The sequence below is a fragment of the Heliangelus exortis genome, chromosome 18, assembly GCF_036169615.1.
Source record: "Heliangelus exortis chromosome 18, bHelExo1.hap1, whole genome shotgun sequence".
NCBI lineage: Eukaryota > Metazoa > Chordata > Aves > Apodiformes > Trochilidae > Heliangelus > Heliangelus exortis.
Genome location: NC_092439.1, coordinates 2,165,660 through 2,181,722, shown reverse-complemented (window position 1 = coordinate 2,181,722; position 16,063 = coordinate 2,165,660). Strand labels below are relative to the sequence as shown.

The following is a 16,063-nucleotide window of genomic DNA, read 5'->3' as shown; positions in this document are numbered from 1 at the left end:
CAGCTATTATTTCCTTCTGAAAGCCTTTTGTATTGCATACAAAATAACAGCCACGATTTGATGGCTCATGTTAAATGCAACTAAATAAGCTGCTTGGGAAAATAAAATTTAAGCTATGTGGAAAAGTAAGTAGGAACTGATCTTTTTAAGCAAATCAAAACCTGCCAGCTTGTTACCCAACTGAACAGCTACTGACACTGACAATTCCATGTATCACTAAATTAATTTTCAGCTCCAAAATGCAGCTAACACACTTCTCCAGATCTAATTAGCCCTGTTTGAGTTAATCAGGAACTCATACAAATTGATTGACAGTTAACCTGTGAAGCTGCCCTCTTTGTAACTTGGTCAAGATCAGCTTGCAACTTCCTTTGCTGCTCTTCATAGACTTCCAGCTTAGTCAGCAATTCTTCTATAAAAACAGTAAATTTGAGTCATTAGGACACAAAAGTAAGAGGAAGATCAGTAAAAATTTAAAACAAAGATTGAAAATGAAAATTCAGATAATTCATTTCAGCTAGAAAACCTTTGTTGAGCTGTGCTGTCCATGCACTCATGAATCTTCTTTATTAAATATTGGTAAGAGCTTTATATCTAACCTGCCAACAATTTTAACTGATGAACTGAAAATTCTGAAGTTTTTCATTAACACAAATATGTCACAGAAAATAACACAAAATCAATCAGAAAAATCACTGAGCTCTCTACTTCAAACTATCTCAGGTTTCAAGCAAGAATTCTCTCTCAAATCCTTACAAAACAAAAGATAATTCTTAATTTACTTGAAACTCACTGCTCTGTGATTTTTTTGTATAAACTCCAATAAATTTTCCAATGGTCTCATTTTCCTGCCTAAGAAGATGCTTCTTCCACTTCTAGGAAAAGTTTACACATACTCTGTCTAAGCCTAAATGCAACAAGAATTATGCACAGGTAGATTTAAGGAAGGAAAAGCTGAGCTGTAACTCTGACCTAAGTCCTGTGAGCTGTTATTTCAAGTTACATGAAGTTACATCAGAATATTTTAAAAAAATACATATATGCAATTTGAAAATTGAGAAAGTTAATTTCTGTCTCTTTACTTTGGATCAATTGCAAAAGACAAATATTTTTGTTTTACCATTTTGAGTTCTGATTTCATGTAATGATTGCAGTTTTGACTGTAGTTCTTCATTTTCAATTTCTAATTCTGAGACACGATTGTTTAAGGCAGAGACATCATTATTCTTTGATGAAAACTAAAAGAAAAAATGATTATGGGTTTTTCAAATGCACCAAATCACCAGAAACACAGCAAGCTCAATCCACCTTCTCTTTTTTCTGATTTTTTAGTAATAATTTTTACAAATTTACTCCTGAATGCTGGTAACACCATTTTGTAGTTTTTTTTTTTTTTTTGAAACTTCATCCTTCATCAACATTTTATGTCCATACAATTTTTATACATTACTTAAATATAAAGACTCTTTGAGTAAATCATTTTAATATTCCATTTATCCCACATATTGTTGAGTAAAATCTCCAAGCACAGTAGTTTAAAAAAGGCATGGGACATTGAATATAACATTACACATACATTTTTTAGCTCATCCTCTAGTTGTTTGATTCTTGATTTAGACCAAGCCTTCATTTTCAGAAACTTTGCTTCAGATTTGCTGGCCTCTTCTGTTTTCAATTTCACTTGTACTAAGAAACATGACACAAAAAATATTTTAAACTCAAAAAAAATTTTTAATAAGAGACCTGTGTTTAATACTTCTGCAATTTGAAATTCTACACAAGGCAACTGCATTGAAAAAAAACCACAAAAATAAGAAATGTATTGAGTTCATGCAGTTATCTTGGCACTCCTATAATCCTTATTATTACAATATTTGAGTATAGATACTTTTTAATTAGAGTGGTAACAACTTCTACCAAATTTAATGTAGTTCTAACTTGCAATGAAATGGGAATATAAAAGGTAGAAGTCTGGAGTAAAGGAACTCTTGACACAGAACAGCATTTTCACTAGGATACCTTCTAAATCTTCCATCTTCTCTTTGGTTATAGACTCCAGATCTCCAACTCCTTTTGCATTACTCTGTCCTCTACCACTTAATTCTGCCACTTGTTTCTTAAGCTGAACCAGGGCCTGATCTTTCTCTTGCAGCTCAGTTTCATGTTTCTCTTGAATTTCATGCAGTTCAGCATTATATTTCTCCTTCACTTTTGTCATTTCAAGCTCATGTTTCTCCATCATGTCTTTTAACTGGGCTCTCATTACATGTTTCTCAGCATCCAGTTTAGACTGGAGGTTTTCTTTTTCAGACACAACACGTTTCAGGTTTTCATTAATCTCCTGTAAAAACAAAAAACAAACCAAACAAAAAAAAACACCTTTATATTTTTAACACAAAGCCTTCTTAGTTCTACTGTCAAATATTGTATCTGTATGCCTACATATATTACCAGCAGAAATCAGAGCTACTCTTGGTAACGTGGCTTGGTACAAAACTACTCAGCTCTGACTTTCCAAGACGGAAGTGGTGACTTTAGCAAAATGGATCATTACCTGAGTGCAAACTGCATGCAACCTCTCCCATAGGTGAAAATGGGATTAAAAAAAAAAAAAAAAAAGAACATTTGGTTGTATGGCTCACTAAAAAAAATGGAAGCAGATCTTTAACAGATTAAGGATGCTTGGTAAAATGTCACCCAGATGTTGCCACCTTCATCCATTAAAGTTGGTAAATTTCTCTAGATTTCAGTATTTTGCTGGTAATTAGGTTTTCTGTTAGTTCAGGCATAACACATGGGGAGGAGAAATGAAACAGGCTCAAACTACTGTATATCCTGACTACCTGAGCAAAACATCTATCTGGGTACATGGTTGAAACTATTTCTAAAAGATTTTGATTCTGGCAGCCCTCTTGGTAAGTGGAAAATTTGCTGGAAATAGTACAGTTGAAATGCTGGACCTGGCACAACCCAGACAGTCAACAATGTGTCTGCTTCAGCCAAGAGTCCCAAAAGCCCATCTGAGAGGCTGCAAGGTCCTTCTACAGTGTCAAACTGAAGCAGGACCACTCAAAGGCTGTATCAGAGTTCATGATGGATGCTCAAAAACAAAGAACCTTGCTTAGGTATTGCTTTTGCAAGCAGTAGAACTACAGCAAAAGAAAAGGCAATTAGGAAAACAGTTCCTTGGAAGAAAAAAGCCCTCAGTTTTGGGACTCACTGCAATATCTAACTAAGAGGGAAAATCTTTTGACAGCAAAGTCTTCCCTATATGGCAAGATCCCAAAATGAATCAAGACAAACTATGGGTGAGAGTTCATAGTTTTGTATTTTATGGATTTAACTTCTCCTTCAACTTAATTTCATAACTGGAATTAATCTTTGTTTGCACAACCATGACTGCATTATTGCACATGTCAAAGCCTCCCAAAGAACTGCCTAAATCTGTTATGCAAAATCATCTTTTGAACATAATCAAACACCTTTCTCAGCTTCTCTTTGATATGGTGAGATATCTCTTACTTTCAGTTGCTGATCCTTGTCATCCAGTTCTTTCTGCAAGATATCTATCACCTGTGTCCTTCCCAGCATGACTTCTTCCTTTTCATGGAGCTTCTGTTTCAAGGCCTTTAGTAGCTAGCACCAAAAAGAAAAAAAGAAATAAATCAGTCAACGAAGGAGTGAAAACTTTCAGAAGAGAAAGAAAAAGACTTACATTTATTTTTCCAACCAGACATCTGAACTATGTTGCTGTAGTTCCATGATGCCAAACTCCCATGTCTAAACTAAATCAAAGCAAGATATTGAATTTCCAAAGCAACATACCTGCTCTAGGTCAGCACTTGCATCAGATTTAGCAGCTAATTTAAAGAGCTCCTGCTCATGCTTTTCTCTCTGTGCTACCAGTTCCTTTTCCTTCTCCTGGATAATATTTTGAAACACACGTACCTAAAATCACATAAAAAATAAATATGAAAACAGTCCACAAAGGAGCAGTACAGTAAGTTGTGTGCTTAAAGCTACAGGAAGATAATGTATTCTACCTCAAGTCTCATTTTTGCTTCCACTTCACAGTTACTAATCATCTGCCAGTGATAACTGATATCTGTGATGCATACAGATAAACCTCCAACTTACAGAGCATTTGTCTCAATATCACAGCAACAAACTTTGAATGAGAAGCAACAAACTTTAAATGAGAAGCATGGTACCATTCATCTTGACTCAAGATTTCCCCAGAATTAAAAATGGCATTTTTTTAACTTTTGAGACAGAAACACTCCAGCCAAGATAACACTACCTCCACCAGAGAATGTAAATGTTTTTACTTACATTTTCCATATAGGTAGCTTCTTTTCCTTGGAAACGTTCTCTTTCTTTGCTCTGAATATTTTTAAGACTCTCAATTTGCTCCTTGAACAAGCTACATTTTTCTTCACTGTCCCCAACCTTCTTGGTGAGGTTCTGAACTAGAATCTCCATGCTCTGCAGTGATGACTCCTTAACAGCCAGCTGATTCTTGAGAATGCAAACCAAAAGACAATTAAAGGAATGGACCCAGAAAGAAGAGTTACAGCAACCATCAAAAAGCCACCTCCTAGGCTCTCCCTCAGTAAAAGCAACAAACTCAAAATTCAGGATTGGGTTTAATTTTAATAAATTCTGTCAGCAGATTCTGAAGTTGATCCTAGCACGTATCAGTGATACTGACAAAAGAAGTAAATAAATATAGACCTACTAACATCAATAAAAAAATTATGAATAAAGAATTTTTATTCACATGAATAAGTGCAGAGGATTTGTGCTTCAGAGAAGGCTCCACCGTACAACACATCAGAATTCGATGATTCCTTGAAATCTCTATGGAGATTTTATATCTGAGCTGCTAAAATACCTTCAATTCTTCATTGGGCAAAAGCATTTCATTGGCAACACCACTTGATCCATATGCCATCTGTAAATCAATGATGTAGGCATCTCTGTCAGCCAACTTCTTCTCTTTCTCTGCCAGCATGGCATCCATTTCAGCCCCACGACTGCGCTGAGCCTCCAGTTCCACATTCTGAAAGTAAGAAGACAGCACTGCTTGTAAGCTGTACTTCTACCACCTTCAGCACAGAAGTGTGTGATTATCTCCTCATTGTCTGTTTTAGGATAGTGGGAAAATTCCCAAATTTATAACCTAATTCAGTTTCAGCTGAAATCCTGAATTACTGAAAGTCTGAAGCAGTCACATTCCTGCTGCTTCAGTCAGGCACAAAAATCACATTGCTGCACAGAACAACTACAAACCATCCCTTGCCTAGATTTTTTCCTTCTATATTTTTGCAAAAAAAAACTGAAACAAAACAGCAGTTTTGAAAATACAAGATTTAAATACAACATTAGCACACAAAGTTCATATTTGTGTCTTCCACACCACTTATTTTCAAACAACTACAGAAGCATGCTTGAGGATTCTCTGCTCACTGAAGACACAGTGAGAGAATTCTCACAGCATTTGTTTGGTCAAGTTGTTGCATATAAACTTCTGTCTACTGAACAGAAAACTCTCAGCATACCTGTTTAATAAACATAATTAAATATAAATTCAAATATTTATATTTAAACATAATCCTACACCACAGATATGCAAAACCACACACTTAGCATTATCTAAAACACCACCTTCTTTTGTAACTCTTCATTTTTTTGTGTGATCTGGGATTCTAGTTCTTCAATCCTCCTTCTCAGTACTAGTATTTTCCCACGATTTGCTGCAGCATGTTCCTGGTCTCCATCTTTTGATGCCTGCAAAAAGAGGAAGGTTTGCATTTTGTAAATAGGTAATGCCTGACTTCCTTGCCTCTACCAATTCAGATGATACTGGTGAGAAAAAGTGGACTTGGCTCATTGTTTGTCCTTCAGTTCTCTTATATATTACATTTTCCATGTAGAAGCTAGACAAATCAGGCACAGAATTTGTATCAAACTTGCAGAAAATCTTCATATTTAAATAATTAATTATATTTACTGCTGCAAATTGGACTGGAATGGGCAATAAGGGCACTAGTTTCCTCTGCCAATTGTAACCCATATAATCTGGTAAATTTGAACTTCAGTTCCACTTTTGAGTCCAGCACACAAAGCTGTCTGCAGCCTTACAGTATGATGTCTGCTCTGAAATGTGAGGACACTTACCTTTTTTTGCTCTGCTTTTGCCTCTAAGCCCCCTGACACTGATAACTTCTTAAGTTCTTCCAGCTGTGAGGTTAAGGATGCAACCTTGGCTTTGTTTTGCAGCTTCAACTTGGAAAGTTTGGCATCAGCAGATTCCTTCTCCTCCTACAAGCATTAAAGTCAGGAAGGACTAAATTAGCTACATGAACAACTGTGTCCTTCCATTCTCCCATTGGAAAAAGAAATATAAAGTGATTACCAAAAGTCTTTACCCTGAAGAGAGTTTAGAAAGTCACAAGCAACAGGTCTGCATATATGAAACAACCACCTTTTCAAGATTTACACTTTCTGCACCTGATTATTATTACCATAAAGAATTCAGAGTATTACAATGTGAAAAATTTTCCTATTTTTTAAAAGCCATATAGATTCAGGGCTTGATTTTTTCTTTAACAAGAAGAGTTCTGGTTGCTTTTTTAAAAGCAAAACCATGCTTTTGTAATACTATAAAAACGTATTTAATTTTGTTTAGAGAGAAAACTTAATTTACAATCAATTTTAGAAAATTCAATACTTTAACACTTGGTTGTTGGTGTTCAGAGAAGACATTTTTTTTCAAGTGCAAAAAATACTCTTATGGAAAAAGAGACCAACCATGTACCTGTTTAAGTAACAAAGTAAAGAAAAATAAACCCACAAAACACTTCAGATTATTAAATCCTTACTAGTACATTCTGTCCTAATGCAGAGGATAATATGTAGTAGCATTAATAGTAAGACCATTAGACAACAAAAGGACATTTATAGTGGAAGAAAAAAAAAAAAAATCACAGAAATTTGGGCTGAACTAAACTGGCTTCTCACTAGAAGTTCAGTAATGATTTGGAGAGCATTCTTTCCCATATTTAGCCTAAAATGACCAGGCACCCCTAGGTCTCAGGAAGCCAGTCTGTCCCTTGCAATTATTAAGTGCATCTGTTCATGCAAAGAACATGTGTCATCTGTGTAATCCCCAAGCCCAGTCACAATTTTGGAACAGAAGACACAGTGGAAAAAACCAGCAAGATCCAGCAAGCACAACAGCTAATTGTGGTCAATCTTCATTGTGTTCCTAGAATTGCTGTAAATTACCATAAGCCTCTACACAGGAAAGCTGCTTATGATTAAAAAAAAAAATCCAACCCTTGGTCCTGTTTTAACCATCTTTTTGACAAGAATGCACACACAGTACCTTTAACTGAAGATCTTTGTTCTGAAGCTCAGCATCCTTCTCTCTGACAAGCTCCTTTAGCTGTGCTACCAGCTGTTCAGTACTTCTCAGCTGTTCAGTCAAATCTGTCACTGACATGCTTCCTGCATCTTGGGAGCCTGCAGCCTTCAGACATTAAGTACACTTAGAACAAACAAAATGGTGCAGACAATACTGCTTCAGCAAAAAGTCTTCAGCTGGTGTCTGGTTTTTTTAAAAAACATTCAGCAAATCTTTATTAGAGTGCAATACTAGGCCTTATTTATACTATAAGTGGTTTTAGCAAGTTTGATAGACACATGAAATTACAAACCTTAGAAACTGGTTTAGGAATATTAGTTTGAAATCTAGCAAAACCATCTGAGCATCTAAAACTGGTTTTTGTCATTTATTGGGTTTGAATCGTAACAACCAGCAGTGTTACTGAACCTAGTGGAAACAAAATATTGATATTGGACATAATATAGGTAAAAAATACACTGGGGATAAAGCTTATGTAATTCTTACAGATGTTTTTTTAAAGCAAGATGAGCATGGTGAAGAGGATCAGAGGAGCTGTGTTCCCCACAAGAGATTAAATACCAACCAGGCAAGAAGCAAGAGGCCAACCTGACTTTTACAGTCCTAAAACTGAGTCATGGTAGAACTAGTTAAGCAACTTATTTACAAAAGAGCAAGTACATATGATTAGTGTATCATCAATTAAAGATTTTCTGTATCATAAATTCTTAAGAAAATATAATTTTATAGTAATTCAGTACTTACTACTGTTTTGGAAGGAGAATCCTCCCCACTACCCCATTTCCACATAGTTTCACGATGGCTACAAAAACATAAATTAATATCAGAGTCAGTGTCAGTGACTTTCAGATAACTGTAATAATCTCATACTTCTCTATATATATTTCACTGCAAAATGCTTGAAATTCATTTGTTCTATTCTGACAGCACATTTCTAGCTATTGCAAAATAATTAAACTGTGTATAAAATATGTATATTATGCATTTTCTAAAAACTCAAAGTCAGCAAAGTTTCAATACTACAAAAAATAATCCAAAGAAGTCTTCCAAGAGTAAATGCCACAAAGTATTATTCAGCATAGTTGCTTCTCCCAGTTATAAGATACAAACCACATATATTTTGCTAACATTTAACCTGACCTCCAACACTGCTTGCCACTGCAATGTAACAGGGATTACATCAGAGCAGATTTCTATAAAATCATATATATAAAGACTAAAAACATGAAAGAACATTCTACTCCTTTAACTGCTGTGCAACTGCTGCATATCTGAAAAATATAAGCAGCACTGCAACCTTTGAGGTCACTGATCAGCATATAAAATGTCTGCAACTGAAGCAACATTGAGTTGTTCCTTGCTCCTTTTGCTCACAGTCAAGCACCACAAACTATTAAATGGTACCAAACATCAGTACAGTTTCTGAACACAGAAAGCTGAAGCTTCCTAATAAACACAAGTATAGGCCATAGCAAGGTTTTAAAAAGAAAAATCCTAAATATTGTGTAGGTACAAGGTTAAAAGCTCTACTGAATGATAGTGACAAACGTGGCTGACAAAAAAAAAAATTAAAAAAATGGGCAAAGCCTATGTAATAGCCCATGCAGTAAAATCCAAACTGTGTCTTGGAGATACAATCCCAAGAGCAGATCAACACATCTTGCTCAACTTCTGGATGCCATTCCACATAGCAGCATCAAGTGAGAGCTGCTGTACCTGTTCAGCAATTTTCACTCTCCATTAGCAACATCCAGAGGCAAATCATCTGTCCTTTCAAATCTCTATTGCAGACTTTTGAAATACACTGATACAGATCAGTCCTGAGTTTAGAAACCAGCTTACAATAAACTTTAGCATGTAACTTATCATAAAAAGATGCAGAATGATAGCAGAGGCTGTTTTGAAAGCTGTTTATCATTTCAAAGCTAAAACCACAGATCTCAGAATACAATCTGTGGCCTACATTATCTACAAGGCCAAGCTGGATTATGCTAAGATTCTTTTCAAACACTAAAATCAACAAACAAACCACAGGGACAAACCTGGGTATAAGAATTTGAGAACCTCTAAGTAAAAATCCCTCAGATCACTCCTCCAGAGCTGTAACACCAAGTCTGTTCTCAGCAAAAAGCTCGTTTTCAGATACCTACACAGATTACCCAGGTACAAAGAGGACAAAATGACTCACTAGATGGAATGTGTTCATTTGTATTTACTTTCTGAATACCTTAGCTCATTTCCAGCTCTGAAGCTTTTGCTCATTTAACTGCCAGCACTCCTGTCTGAATACCTTAACTGCTGCTTTCTGATGTATTTTTATTTATATCAGGGGCACTAAATATTGATGAGTTTTCCAAATCAAGCTGAGAAACAAAACTGAACAGACTTCTCTTACCCAGCAGGAAATCAAACAATAATGTTTTTTGCTCTTCTCCTGGGGGTGCAGACAGCAAGTTAAAGCCCTGAAGCTACAGAAGCTGCAACTTGAATGCTGGATCATTCAACTCTATTCCTTCTTTCTCCTTGCAGTACATCTAAACCCAATTTAGCTCAGTTTCTAACACCATTTTCCTTCCTTTGACAGCCCATGTCCTGGCCATAGCACTATCAGGCACTATCAGGCATTAAATGTAAGAGAAGCAGGGAGCCCACATGACCCATGACACCCTCTCTGAAGTTTTCACAGTGACAGATAAATTGACTTTCCTCTTTAAGTTCAAACCCTTATCCTCATCCTGAAGGTTTCACACCTCTGCCAGTACCTCATCCTGCTTACTCAGTTGGACTCTACAATCCTAAAGGTCTTTTCCAACCTAAATTATTTATTCTAAAACTTTATTCTACTGTTCTGATAGACATTTTTTTGCCATCCACTATGCATTAATTTCCATTAACCTCTTCTTCACTGAATAACAACAGGCAGGAAAGTCAAACCTGCCCCAAATTCCACAAGACACAACAGAGGACTACTTAACTGTATGCAACAAGTTTCTCCTGATGCTCAAAGTACAGCTGAAGTTTTGGCTCTTATTGTTATGGGATGTCATCAAAAAGAAAAGAGTCTTTGGCAGCTTTGCCTTCATACTCATCCATTCTGTTGTCCCAGCACTAGCTGCAGCCAAATCCAGTTAAAAAAAAAAAATAAATCTAACCATGTATTATTCATCTCAGTATTTTCCAGCCGACTTAACTCCCCTGAGTCAGATTATCACAGGGCCCAGCACAAGGGGCACTCAGGAGCACGCCAGCACACAGGACAAATTTCAGCAGCAGCTTGGAGTGAGGAGAGGTCACAGAAGTCTCACAGCTTCAAGGTGACCAATCTACACGACAAAATACTGAACCACGTTGTTACAAATACCAATTTGGATGATCACCCAGCCAGAGAAATAATCCACTGACTCCCACAGAACTACTCCTGTTTGTCTAGCTTTCCTCCCCCATTTATTCCAAAATCTTTCTGATATAAAGAATAGTTTCCATGTGAACTCTCCCTACAGAACCAGTAAGGTAGGACCTTTCCCCTTTGCCTTGTGGAAACACAGACAATGGAAGAAAAAAGTCAGAACTCTGCTCCTCCTACTACCAAACAAGGTAAGGGTAGTTCCCTTTCTCATCTCCACCACAACAACAGAAAACCAGACAATAGCAGAAGTGTGTACAGACTCAGGTGTTTTCATATTTTAAATCGACTTCCTAGAAAAATTTTGTACTTTAAAAACACACACACACACACTGAAATATAAGCATTTTAATATAATTATTTCCTTATTGTTATCTGCATTTTTGTTTGCAACTGTCTTTGATGGCTTGCCAAGATGCTGATTCTTCTAATTAATAAGCTAAGCTTGTTTTCAAATGGTGTGTGCCATCTAAGACTTAAAGACTTTAAAACTGCACAAACATGTGAAATACAAATAAAAAAAAGCAAAAAAGCACACACACTGAAGCCGGGTTAAGCAAACCACAAGCACTCTGTAAAGTTAACATAACAGTACATTTACAGAATTATCACTTGTGTCTGTTAAAAACCCTGTTTCTCAATAACACTGACTTTTTTTCCCTCTTGAAAGATAACATAAGGAATCATTATTCTATAACAATGCACTACTGGAGAAATAGCAAATCAGCCCAGCCGCCAGTGAAGCACAGGTGCATGTGCGATGCAGAGAAATATCTCTTCCCATCAGAGAAGAGCTGCAGCTCCCAGCTCCTCCTTGCCTGGTCCTACAGGGCAGAGCTGACCTCTGCCTGGAGGTTAACGACACCGACCCCCTGCCTGCCCCCCGCTCCCGACGGCGCTCCCCATGGTGAATTCCAAGCCCCACAGCGAGAAACACCTTTCAGTCCGCTTCACCCACAGGCAGAAGGCAGGGACACCCCTTCCCCTGACAGAACCCGGCCCGGCTGCCTCCTTCCCCGCCTCACGGCCTGGCCTGCCCAGGGGACTCCCCCCCACTACCCTCCCCTGAGGGGAGGGGACGGGCCGGGACAGGTGCAAAGCCCTTCTCCAGAGCCCGGCAGCAGTCTGCCGAGGGGGAAAGAAAATAAAACCCGTTGGGACGAACCTCCGCCGCCTCACTCACCTGAGGGGTGACGGTGGGGGGGGCGGCCGAGCCCCTCGGAGCGCTCCCGCTCGCCGCCGCCTCCTTCACCTCAGCGCGGCCCCCGCTGCATCCGCCACGCCCCACCGGGAAGACGTCACGTAGGCGCGCAAGCGCCCCCTAGGGGGTGGAGGACTGCGGTTCGGCTCCCAGGACCGCCCCGGGCCTGGGCCCAACACCGGGAGCGAAACCGGGACCGGGACCGGGACCTCGGAGGGGGGGAAGGTGGGGAAGGTGGGGTCTCACACCTCCCAGCAACAGCCTGCGGATGTTTTAAAGGCTGATGGGCTGTTCGAAACGTCCCCGTGGCGAGCGAATAAAATCAGAAGAAAAAAAAAAGTTATCTGAGGAAAAACGTGTTACCTGAAGGGAAAAAAATGAGCCCAAAGTCTCTAAAAGAGAAAGAAAAGAGTGATTATTCGGTGGAAGAGAAAATAATGATCGAGGAAAGGCTCAGTGAGCTTGGTGGGGCTTTACAAATCTGATGGATCCGTCTGGAGGAGAAAAGGTGACCCTGAAATTCTTTTTGGACCAGAAATTCTTTTGCAGGTGACTGCTCAACTTCAAGAGTTAAACATTAGGAAAGAGCAAAACCCTCTGAGAAATTTGCTGGAGAGCAAAGGAAATCCATTCAGCAGAGTTCTTCAGGTCCACAGCTTTCCCAGCCAGGACACCAGGGAAAGAAACCCGGGAATGGTGGAGAAATCCAAGGGGTGGAGAAATCCAAAGGGTGGAGAAACCCAAGCAGGTGTGTATGAGGTGTTCCAGGTAAACAGAGGCACTCCCCATGGGATTTGACACAAGGTCCTTCTACCCTTCCAATATTCAGGTACCACAAGATGCTGGTGTTATCTTGGTCGTTCAGATTTTTATCCTTCACAGAAAGCTCAAAGCTTCAAGGAAGCCAAATCCTTCTTTCCAGGGCCAGGCTGCCCTTTGGTTTGTGGTGCTTACACATGAACTATGCCAAAGTCTCCAGTAAAATTCCACTACCTCATTACACTGCAGTATCTGATGTGACCAAACATATTTAATGACAAAGTTAAAACGTGTATCCAACAAAGACCAGTTGCTATATAGTTAGGGAAGGGAATTTTCCTAACAATACTTATATGCTTCTTGCTTTCAGGGAGAAGAATGGTTTGGAAGTCTTTTTTCTAAGCAGGAAAAAGAAAAAGAAAACCACTTCCAGCTTTCTATACTGTAGGACAGACTTTCAAATACAAAAGCAAGCTGTACATGGTGTCTGAGAGCAGAACCTTTTGTATTTTGCCTTCTATAATAGTTCAGATAAATTATCCTGCATGCAGGAAAGCTTTCTAGCAGTGTCTGGCACAGTCTGCTTCTATGTGTGGCCCAGCTACAGCCCCAGTATTTCCCAGACAAGCACCAATCCATCCTATAGTACATTAAACAGAGAATAAGCCTTAATTTGCAGTAGACTACAACATTAAAATGACTGTCAGAAAGGAGAATATGAGAATTAATGTGTTTTTCTCTCATCCTTAGTCACAAAAGTGGTTTAAGTGGCAGTCTGAAATTGTATTGAGCATCAAACCAACCCTGTGCAGCCAGGAAGGGTGAAGTTATTATTCCTGATCAGCAGTAATTGTGCCATGAATAACAGAGCTAGACTGAGAACAGGGCTGGGATCTGAATCCCAGGAGCACCTAAGTAAATGTAAGATTCCTAACAAAAGATAACAAACATTGCATCCCGTGTACAGATCTTCATGTAAAGGAAAGAGGGTTCTGAAGCAAGACTCCAAAAGATGAAGTCCATCTATATTCAGATGGTTTTTCCTCCTCCTTAATTTCTGAATAGATATTTTTCTGCATTGTAGCTGCAATGTTGAAATTCTGCTAACAGCCATTGTTAGAGCATGGCCATCCTCATCTCCAGCTAAACAAACATCTGGGGGCTTGAGGTAAAACCAAGAGCAGCAGAAGGTATGTGCAAAAAAAAAAAACATCAATATAGAAGACTTACATGTAAAGAATGATTGATGTGTGAGTAGAGGCTGCTCTGTAATCTCTGCAGGAGGCAAGAATTACAGAATTTTCAGCTCTCCTGTCTGAGAATCTGCATATCAGTGTTGCCTGGGGGAAGAGTCTGTATTTAGGTCCCTGGTGCTCATGTTTACATCTGTATCATCTTCATTGCCTCTCCAGAATTAGTTCCTCCTTTCAGAACACTTTATTCTCTGAAACTTTGCTCCAAACATTTTATTTTTTTAATTCATTCCACTTATGTGAAAGAAACCAAAAGCATTTTTAATCTTTTATCCAGATGACCCAGTTAATGCAACAGTGAGTTACTTACTGTGCAGTTCCCTGTTGGGACTGTTTTAATATTTTAGCAACTCCTCCTCCTCCTTTATACAAAATAAAAGCTCCTTGCTGGTCAGCCTCCTCATTCCTTGCACTCCCAACATGCAGTAGGAGGAAATTGCTTGCTCTGGCTCTGTTTTTTTCCCCATGCATCTGCTTCTTTTTCACAATTTCCTGCATCCTGAAATAGCAGAGACAGCCCACCTTACCCTTGATGACTGATGAACTAGAGAAGGATAAAACAAAATCTCTACCAACTGGGTTTGTCAGCCCCACCTTCCTGCCAGGACTACAAGGCTTCCAAACTCCCCATGGACAAGTTCAAGTCAAGAGAGAGGCAGCAACCACCATGCAGGAGGCAGAAAGCAGGAGAAGAGGTTGAAAGGGGAATTAATGGCATAGAGTGATCATGAAAATGAATTTCTACACACACCACTTGCTGCTGCTACTGCAGCTCCATTTTTTGGCTCCTTCTTCATACACCTGTACAGAAAAATAGCTCCTCTGTGAACTTGTGCCCCCCAATAAAGGAACTAATGGTTATGAGAGCAATGACTATTGAGAAATAGGTGGAAGGAAGAATACTCCCTGATGATTAGGCAGCCATTAGAATATAAATTATGTCTGCTGGCAAAAAAGAAAAGCACACTCAAAGGTAAAAAGACAAGAAAGAGGTTTTAGTTCTGCCACTAATTCAGAACAGAGCAAACCATTTAGGTAATTACAAACCAAACCCTTGATAATAGTGGCAAGCTACCCTGCACTCATGCAGAGAGCTCACCCACCAGAGCACACAGGCTTAGAGAACACAACTATACTCCAAAACATGAAGCCCTGCATCACCATTTAGCTTGTAAATAGCACGAGATGAGAGTCAGATACATAACTAACCTGCCTTTCCCAGGAGAGGAACAAAAGGGTTACTTTCCACTTGAAATTTAGTCAGTCTTCCTTCCTTCCTTCCTTCCCTTCTTTTTTCCCTTCCTTCCTTACTTACTTACTTTCTTTCTTCCTTTCCTTCCTTTTCTTCCTTCCATTCCTTTCCTTTCTTCCTTCCTTCCATTCCTTTTCTTCCTTCCATTCCTCCCTTCCTTCCTTTTATTCCTCCCTTCCCTTTATTCCTCCCTCCCTTCCCTTTATTCCTCCCTTCCTTCCCTTTATTCCTCCCTTCCTTCCCTTTATTCCTCCCTTCCTCCCTCCCTTCCTTCCTTCCTTACTTTTATTCCTTCCTTCCTTCCTTTCATTTCCTTCCTTCCTTCCTTTCATTTCCTTCCTTCCTTCCTTTCATTTCCTTCCTTCCTTCCTTTCATTTCCTTCCTTCCTTCCTTTCATTTCCTTCCTTCCTTCCTTCATTTCCTTCCTTCCTTCCTTTCATTTCCTTCCTTCCTTCCTTCATTTCCTTCCTTCCTTCATTTCCTTCCTTCCTTCCTTCATTTCCTTCCTTCCTTCATTTCCTTCCTTCCTTCCTTCCTTCATTTCCTTCCTTTCCTCCTTTCTTCCTTCCTTTCCTCCTTTCCTTTCTTCCTTCCTTTCCTCCTTTCTTCCTTTCTTTCCTCCTTTCTTCCTTCCTTTCCTCCTTTCTTCCTTCCTTTCCTCCTTTCTTTCATTTCCTCCTTCCTTTCATTTCCTCCTTCATTTCCTCCTTCCTTCCTTCATTTCCTTTCCTTTCTTCAATCCTTTCCTCCTTCCTTCCTTCCCTT

The 16,063-nt window shown here is 38.9% G+C and overlaps 1 protein-coding gene across 4 annotated transcripts in view; it reads right to left on the bottom strand.

The window, feature by feature from the left end:
- LOC139804686 (golgin subfamily B member 1-like) overlaps positions 1 to 12,103 on the bottom strand; it is a 39,999-nt gene extending 27,896 nt beyond the window's left edge. Inside the window, exons 1-13 of one of the 4 annotated variants that reach the window (XM_071762161.1) lie at positions 12,016 to 12,103; positions 8,174 to 8,231; positions 7,391 to 7,534; positions 6,181 to 6,324; positions 5,668 to 5,790; positions 4,895 to 5,062; positions 4,333 to 4,518; positions 3,826 to 3,948; positions 3,523 to 3,636; positions 2,020 to 2,341; positions 1,577 to 1,686; positions 1,121 to 1,238; positions 321 to 412 (exon numbers count right to left, since the gene is read on the bottom strand). In XM_071762161.1, the coding sequence (XP_071618262.1) occupies positions 321 to 412; positions 1,121 to 1,238; positions 1,577 to 1,686; positions 2,020 to 2,341; positions 3,523 to 3,636; positions 3,826 to 3,948; positions 4,333 to 4,518; positions 4,895 to 5,062; positions 5,668 to 5,790; positions 6,181 to 6,324; positions 7,391 to 7,534; positions 8,174 to 8,218 (1,689 nt within the window). In that variant the 5' untranslated portion in view covers positions 8,219 to 8,231; positions 12,016 to 12,103. Of the gene's footprint in view, positions 1 to 320; positions 413 to 1,120; positions 1,239 to 1,576; positions 1,687 to 2,019; positions 2,342 to 3,522; positions 3,637 to 3,825; positions 3,949 to 4,332; positions 4,519 to 4,894; positions 5,063 to 5,667; positions 5,791 to 6,180; positions 6,325 to 7,390; positions 7,535 to 8,173; positions 8,232 to 12,015 lie in introns of those variants that run through there. The other 3 variants (XM_071762162.1, XM_071762164.1, XM_071762163.1) reach the window with 3 other exon arrangements.
- Positions 12,104 to 16,063: the final 3,960 nt, after the last annotated feature.